The sequence below is a fragment of the Montipora foliosa genome, unplaced genomic scaffold, assembly GCF_036669935.1.
Source record: "Montipora foliosa isolate CH-2021 unplaced genomic scaffold, ASM3666993v2 scaffold_403, whole genome shotgun sequence".
Taxonomy (NCBI): Eukaryota; Metazoa; Cnidaria; class Anthozoa; order Scleractinia; family Acroporidae; genus Montipora; species Montipora foliosa.
This window is the reverse complement of record NW_027179705.1, coordinates 282,501-290,550: the sequence shown is the minus strand read 5'-3', so window position 1 is coordinate 290,550 and position 8,050 is coordinate 282,501. Positions and strand designations below refer to the sequence as shown.

General features: G+C 40.8%; 1 protein-coding gene and 1 long non-coding RNA gene across 2 annotated transcripts in view; both read left to right on the top strand.

Moving 5' to 3' along the window:
• Positions 1-308: 308 nt before the first annotated feature.
• LOC137988025 (uncharacterized) lies at positions 309-644 on the top strand. The gene has a single exon (XM_068834090.1). It carries the CDS (start codon positions 309-311, stop codon positions 642-644), a length of 336 nt encoding a protein of 111 aa, XP_068690191.1.
• Positions 645-7,718: 7,074 nt separating this feature from the next.
• The window catches only part of LOC137988034 (uncharacterized), a 24,234-nt gene continuing 23,902 nt past the window's right edge, over positions 7,719-8,050 (top strand). The window contains exon 1 of the long non-coding RNA XR_011120724.1: positions 7,719-7,777. This is a non-coding gene — a long non-coding RNA (uncharacterized lncRNA). The remainder of the gene's footprint in view (positions 7,778-8,050) is intronic.

Below are 8,050 nucleotides of genomic sequence, written 5' to 3'. Positions count from 1 at the left end.
AGAAAAAAAACTGACATATGAGAAAAATAAACGACGTTCTTAACTGACTCTCCGCCAGGGTATGTTCCATTCTCGTCACCAGAGCCTCGGATCAACCCAAGGCTCTGCAAAACTTTATGTAACGTGCGCCGTAGGGTTCTTATAGCCAAAGATTGGCTATTTGAACCTTGCGACGCCTTGCTCATTCCTCGTGCTAATAAGGAGATGCCACTGAAACAGTACGACACATTGTCACTGGATGCAAGAAGCTTGCTCAGAGAAATTTTAGGAAGCGCCACGACAAGGTGGCCCTGCGGTTACACTAGGAGATGTGCAGGAAGTGTGGGATAGAGTGTACTGACAAGTGGTATGACTATCAACCCTTGCCACCCGCAGAAAATGGAGAGGTGAGGATTACCTGGGACATGACTATCTACACAGACAAAGTGCTGAAAAATAATCGGCCAGATATTACTCTAGTGCATAAAGACACACAGAAATGGATACTTATTGACATAGCTGTGCTAGCGGACCAGAACATCACCAGAACTGAAGAGGAGAAGGTTGAAAAGTACCAGGAACTAGCATTTGAAATTAGAAGGATTCATGGAGCCTCGAAAGTCACAATAATACCTATCGTGATTGGTGCTCTTGTAAGCATGTGAAAAGGTGGAAAGATCTGGTTTGGCAAGCTCATGTACCTGACTTCCTTGGAAGTGTACAATTATCGGCCATCCTTGAAACTGCTCACCTGCTACAGAAAGTGTTGTGTCTCTAAGCTACGAGGAGTTGCTGAAACACAATAAACGTTACCCAGTAGAACACCCGACAACTGGAGAGAATAATAATAATAATAATAATAATAATAATAATAATAATAATAATAATAATAATAATAATAATAATAAAGCTCGAAAGTTTTAACTGTATATAGCCAGTGAACGTTTTTTATAACTTTTTCATATGTTTTACCCTAGCTACGGTTCCTCTATTTTTAAGAGAATAAAACAATTTGCCATCAGCAACACAGTTTGCGAGATGACCACATCATAAATTTTGTGCCACGAATATAACAAGTTACCATCAGCGAAAGACATTTTGTGAGATTTTTGCTACGTTCAATGTTTCTATCGTACTTTTGGTTGTGCAAGTAAAAGTGACAACAATTTTTAACGGCCGCCTGCGGTCAAGTTACCTTGCGTGTTCATACTAACAACTCACGAAACACAGGATACATCTGTGACCCTGGGGGTAGTCAATCGATAACTGATTCGATAACAATCGACAAAAATCGATAAATATTTTCGAAATTCGATAAAAACGATAAAAGATTTCGTTGTGAGTAATCGATAATTATCGATTTTTGAATTAGAGCTATCGATTTTATCAAGAAATATCGAATTTATCGAAACTGAATTACCGTACCATTTTTCGAAACGGAAACACCAAAAGATTTTAAATAGCTCGCAGAAACACTTGTAACAACTTCCCTCTTCGTTAATCGATAAAAATTGCTACATCTTTTCCACTAACTTTAAGTAATACTCAGCGTGTGTTGTATTTGAAATCCGCTTTAAATCGCACGCTCGTTGTTCTTATTTTTATCGATTCTATAACGATCGATGAATCCGATAAAATTGATAAAATTAACACTTCGTCGGCGTGTGAGTATCGATTTTTATCGATTGACCGATAAAGTCGATATCGTTTAAAATCAATTTATCGATAGATATCGATTTATCAAATGATTTTCCGATATCAATTTTTATCGATTGACTACCCCGGGCTGTGACAAATTGACGGCAAGACATAGGGTTTTTGTTAGTTTTTTCTTCTTTGATGTGCTAGTCTTTCCAGGGTTACCATGTTGCCAGGATACAGTCTCGAACCCAAGCCTAATATGCCATATCTCGCCTCCGTCTTGGTTTTTCATGGTGCAGCGGCCTCAATTATAACCATCGGTTTTGTCACTAAACAGACGCTCGCACTGGAAAAACCGGTTTGACGAGAGAAAACAAGATTGACAAGTCCAGAAGTTCGGTCTGCGGCGGCTTCAAAGAGTTGACGCGATTCGGGCAGAGCCTCCTTTTCTCCTCCTCAGTAAAGAAAAAGACAAAAGGAGGCTCTGCTCGCAGGGTGGTACAGTATATAAAAATATCAATACGTTCTTAAAATGGTAAAAAGTAAGTGGGTTGAGTTGTTATCTAGGAATTTCTTAAATAACGGCTTGTTAAAGCTGCTTTCACTTCTAATGCTCTTGAGAGCGTTATCAAGGTCGTTCCAAAATCGAGTAGTACTTGCGCGAAAAGTTTGCAGCCCAGCGTTTAAACGACACTTCGGCACAATGAAAGCGTTGTTTATAGAGGAGCTCGGGTGTTATAACCATGGGTCTTTTACGAAACTTGTAATAATGCGCGACATATTGCGGGCACTCCCTATTCACAATTTCGAACATCATGCACAATTTCTTGTACATGTATTAAGTCATCGATAGGTAGCCACTGTAATCTAGCGAACATTTGAACTGAGCTGAACATGTCCAATAATCTTGCGTCTAATATTATCCTACTCCCTGCAACGTTCGTGTTTTTTTTTTTTTTAACGGTTGATCTGTTAACTATGTTAACTGAACACCAAGTGACCCACGTTTTAAGCCTTGATTTCAAAAAGACACCTGTTTATATTAACTGGAATTTTCCTATTTAATGGTCCGCCATTACTCACTTTAAAATCTTGAGTGAGCTGGATCGAGGAGAAAATGACGTCAAATACTCACTTGTTTAAGAATGCATTGTACGCGGCTGAATAAATATGCAGCATTCGGGCTTTCAGACTTTTCAACTCATGTTTTGCATATATTATAAGCTGTATTCACATGCTGAGATTTTACCCTTGTGAGTAAATTTCGTAACTTTTCCCTAGATCCAACCCTCTGAGGTACATTCGGTCAGTTTAGAACGTGAGTAACGGCGGACCGTGTATCCAAAACTTACACTCAAAGAAAACAACCTTTGGATGAATATCGAAGCTCAAAATATTGCCGTCAGATGATAAGCAAACACTTTCCATACGAAAAACTTTGCACTTACACTCGCTTCGAAGAGGAGGCATCAACTCGGAAATGGCCTATTAAAATGTCAGTCAGTTTCGCTTGGCGAGCAAACTAAGGAAATCTGTGACTTAGCTTTCCGGTGGTATCATACCTGAAAGAAGCGACATGATAGTTCCCAGTAAACGCAACGAGGTGTATTTTTCAAGGTACGAACGTGTCGATGTTTATAATGACCAGTTGATAGTGGAAACGCCTTCGGAATTAACTTTTTCGACAAAAATGTTTGGAAACGTTGCCAATGCGTTGAAAAAAGTTGGAAAATCATTGTGAAACATCTAATTGAACAAAATTGCCAACGATCGATGGGAAACGTTGTGAATGCGTTACGAATCATTGGCGAACGTTAGAATGCATTTTATTGCATTCAAACTGCGTTGAAATGCATTGAAAGTTTCACGAAGCCCGGTTTTCCCAAACAGAATCACATTTTAACATACCAAACCTACCATATTCGAACGCACTCTCTAATCTACGATTACTGCTAGTATAGGATCCTATAGACAAAAATAAAAAAAAAAAAGATTTAAAGGAAAGCTGGGATGTATAAATTATGTAAAACAAGGGAACCGCACTGTACAATGCCTCTGATAATGTTCAGAGAGCCATGGGAACCCACGAAGAAAAAGCCTCTTGCTCTTGCTCTTCCACTTCCTGTATCTCTCTTTCCTCTCTCTGCCTCCTTTCCCTCTCTCGTCTTTCCCTTATCATTCGTTCCCTTCCCTCTATTTCTCGTGCAAACTGTTGGCGTTCTTCTCTTTCCCTTAGCACCTGTTCAACTGGCGCAGAGGCATCTGCCACACGTCGTTCTAAAGCAAGAAGTGAATCGTCGACTGGCTCGATATTGTTTGTTCCATTGTCTCCATTGAACAAAGCTCCTCTGGAGTTGTTTTCATTGGCATTACCAGAAACTGGTGTAAGCCTGGTCCTTGCGGCATTGCCATCACCGGGTGAGATTGAGGAAAAACTTGAATTCCTGACAAGACTCCATGTGTTACTTGCACTGACAGCAGGAGGTCGACTTGTTGCAGCTGAGACAACTCTGTTGGATGAAACACTGCAGGCCGAAACGGACAATGGAGAAGGCAAACCAATGTTGTCCACAATTACAGCACAGACGGCGGAGGTACCTGGTTCGTGATGCCTAATCGCAAGTGATTGGTTTCCAAATGCTAAATCAGCATTGTGTGACCTTTCATTTCCGGTCTGCTCATCGATGAACGCAGAACCACCGTCACTCACGACATGCCTTCGAGTGGCATATACTAATTGTCTCAGCCGAATTCCAGCAGCACCATCACCCAATGGGCCAAAAGGAAAGCCCGAACTAGTTAATCCATAAGCAAAACCCGAAGGGGTGATCCCTGAAATTGCGTTACCCCACCAATGTAATGGTGCCTCTCCCACGTGTGTGTTATGTTGGACGTAAGGAAAATACGATCCCCAGTTATGATATCTTTGCCCTGTAATTCCATGAGCAATATTCAGAAAGCCATTAACATTATTTGCACCATCGCTTGATGAGCCAGTCCAACCCAAAGTGACATTACTTGGTCCTGTGTGACTAGGCAAAGGCACTGCTGCAGTAGGTGGACTGATTCCATACAAGCTTTCATTGGAAGAAATACCGGAGAGTAATCTTGCTCTTTCAAAACCACTACTAGGGACATGTGAAAAAGCAATGCCGTCTGATCTCACGTACGAATTATTCCCTACTGCCGCCTCACGAGCCCCAAGACATGGCCTGACTCTGTAAGCTTCTGATGCATTTGTGCTTCCCTCAACAAAAGACGCTCCCTGCGAAGTATCGTTACCAAGAAAAGAAAAATCTCTGCCATTTGAGAACAGACTTTCATGATCCGCTTTGTCTTGTGAATGTCGTACTACGAAATCCCTAGCCAAACCAACGGATACAGGGCTGCCGATTAGTGGTGGCGGTGGGGGTGATATAGCAACCAGTGGGCGTTGTGTTTGAGAGCTTTTGGGTCGAGCGCCCAAACGTTCCCAGTCAGTCGAAGAGGAACTGGCTGCATCAGAGCCATTCATTCCCAATGGTGTTTGACTATGCGCATTGGAACTTTGTTGCAGGTGGACGAGATTTCCATCATCAACATGTGAGTTTTCTGGATCGGCCAAAAGGCAGAAGGCATAGCTATCTGAAGAGCTGATCGGTAAATCACCCTCAGATGATGGAGATCTTGTGTTGGACCGGCTTGTTCCCGATGCGCCATAACACAAATCAAGAGACTGTCCTTCAATGTCTCCAACCTCAATATTTCCCCCATCAGTCAAATCATTTGTACTGTTCAATAACTGAGCCTGCACTGGAACCTCTTCTTCACTGCTGCCTGTATTGAGGTTACTCTCATTGGCGATTTCACCAGGTGCTACAGAAGAACGAGTAGTTAAGGCCACTTCTGGTGCTTTTGCTGACATCATGTTAATTGACACACGATTTGCACATCTTTCTTTATCTTGTTCTTGTTCTAGTTCTTGCAATGATGATATTCCAGCACTCTCTGAAATTTTAAAGAATGTGGCGCAATAATTAATGCATGTACCTGTACAAGAGAAGAACAGCGGTACAAAGGTCTGAATACGAAAAACAGAATCAAAACAAGTGTATGTACATCGAAAGGGGGAAGAGATCCTCGCTCTTCTCTCGACAATTTCAGCAATAATTTTTATTGTCTCTTACAGGCAATAGAAAAACTGATTGAGTGGCTTCATCGCTCAGTTGGTAGACCATTCCACCGGCATCACAGAGGTCATGTGTTCGAATCATATTGAAGCCACCTGAATTTTTCAGGTTTCTGTAAGGATACAATTGCTTAAATTGTCCAGAGAAGTGTGAAGATCACTTCTACCTTTCATCTATAGCCCGAACTCCAAATATATACATTTATTTACTTCCTATGTACATTCCAACAGTGGCTGAGGAACGGCATCTACAATACTGGCACATGGTATGGAAAACACAGTCAGATCTTTTAATAAACTTGTTAAAACAAGTTTATTGAAAGGCAATGGTCACGGTGGATGGCAAAGTCTGTATTCCCAGACAATTCCACATAAACAATTTGAAAGCACTCGAAAAAACTTATTCCACACGTCAGAACTGTTTACAAAGACATTCTGTTGGCTGATTTGTATTATCTTTTAAACTATAAATCAATACATAAATTGGAAGAAAAGGAGGACTGTCATTATCATAATCGGCTTGAAAATTGATGAATAATCGTCTCTGTGTATTTGACCTCCTCCGATCCATCAGAAGACAAATTTAAAGGAGAACTGAACGCTAGAAGATCAAATTTTTGTGTCTTATTATTGTCGAAATATAACTTCCTTTACCCCAAAAAACAGGAAAAATCCTTTTTCATCTTGAAAGGCCTTGAATTTGCCCAAAATCCTTGGTTGTCTTTCGAATTTGAACGCCCGCCACTTTGTTTGCTTTTCTTCCGGTTACTTCCGAAAAAGGAATGTCCACCGCCATGTTGTGACGTCATTGCGCACAAGCAAGCAGCTACTTTTCACTAAAATCTTCTGTTATCGTACGTTTAAATCTTAACATAGTACTCCGCTTTCGTCGTCGTTAATACACATAAGTTTATGGCAGAACTTGAACCATATTCTTTCGAACAAATGCGAGAAATTTCAGGATCCGAGGAAGAGGAAGCAACCGAAAGGGACGACTAAAGAAGGGGAAATATGACTTGGTGCAGCTGTGAAATTTGCTTCAACTGGGAGGCCGGGACAGCAAGAAAAGGAATGCATCTGCTCCCCCGAGATAGAGGAGCTATGAACAAAATCTCAAGTGAATTGATTGCATTTAAAAGGCAATAAAAACAACTCGATTACTACGAGATTCTGTTGGCTGCTATTGTTTTGTCTGTCATCTCGATTCAATTTGAGAAAGTTTAGCTTACAGCCCTTAACTATTAACAGATGTCCTGGCCGATCAAGCTATTCGTTGTGTAACGCAGCTTTCTAGCTTTTCGACCGTGTGTTTGCAAAGAAAAGTGCTACAAACTGCCATCGTGGGGTCTGAGTCAAGCACGTCGATTGTGAGCGCTTCGATTGATGAACAACATGTATGTAAACACATAAGCTCTGTTCGTAGTTTTTGCAAATTTTCAAACTTTAATTAAACATCTGTATGATCGTTGTCGAGTTTATAAAACCCAGCTTGAAGTGCAAAGGCTATTCAAGAAATGACGTGCTTGCAAAAACAACTTTTTGGTTCACTTCTCCGGCGCTGGGTTTGCCACTGAAATCTCCCGACTAAAGAAACCATAGCTTACTCGCTGGGTGTAAATGGAATCGATGGAGTCGCAAAGTTAACATTTCATCAATTACATGCAATTATCGCATCGACGGATGTGGCCAAGACACCTTCAAAACAAGAGGGTTCGAAATGATCCGAACAGATGTGACAGTGCTGGATATTTGGCAAGTTTTTTCTTCTAAATTCGGATGATCTATTCCTTGAGAAGGACTTCATTTTACAAGTTCTACAAGAACAGCCCACAATAGCGCACTGAACCATTTTTCAAGTTTCCCGCGTTCAAGCAAGTGTGCGCATTGACGTCACGCTCAGCGCCCAAGCCTGCTATAGTACAGCCAAAATGGCGGACTTCCATCGAGTGATCAATACGGATCTTTCTGGTCTCATAAAAACGTAAAAATGTAAGGAACCCCTCAAATACTCGATTATTTCCTTTATCTTCAGTTCTTCTTTAATATTGACCGATAATATTTATAATCGGAATTTACGTTTTTTGTGGCACTGTGGTTTATATGATTCTTACGCTATTGAACTCCTTTTCAGTGAAAGGAAAACTTTCAAAATATGTTTCAACACAGATCGTATAATTTTGACTTGGATTGTCTCGTATTAATTTGATTAGATTAAAATCAAATCTGCCTTTGAACAAGGAGGAACCATCTCGTGTTTTTGAA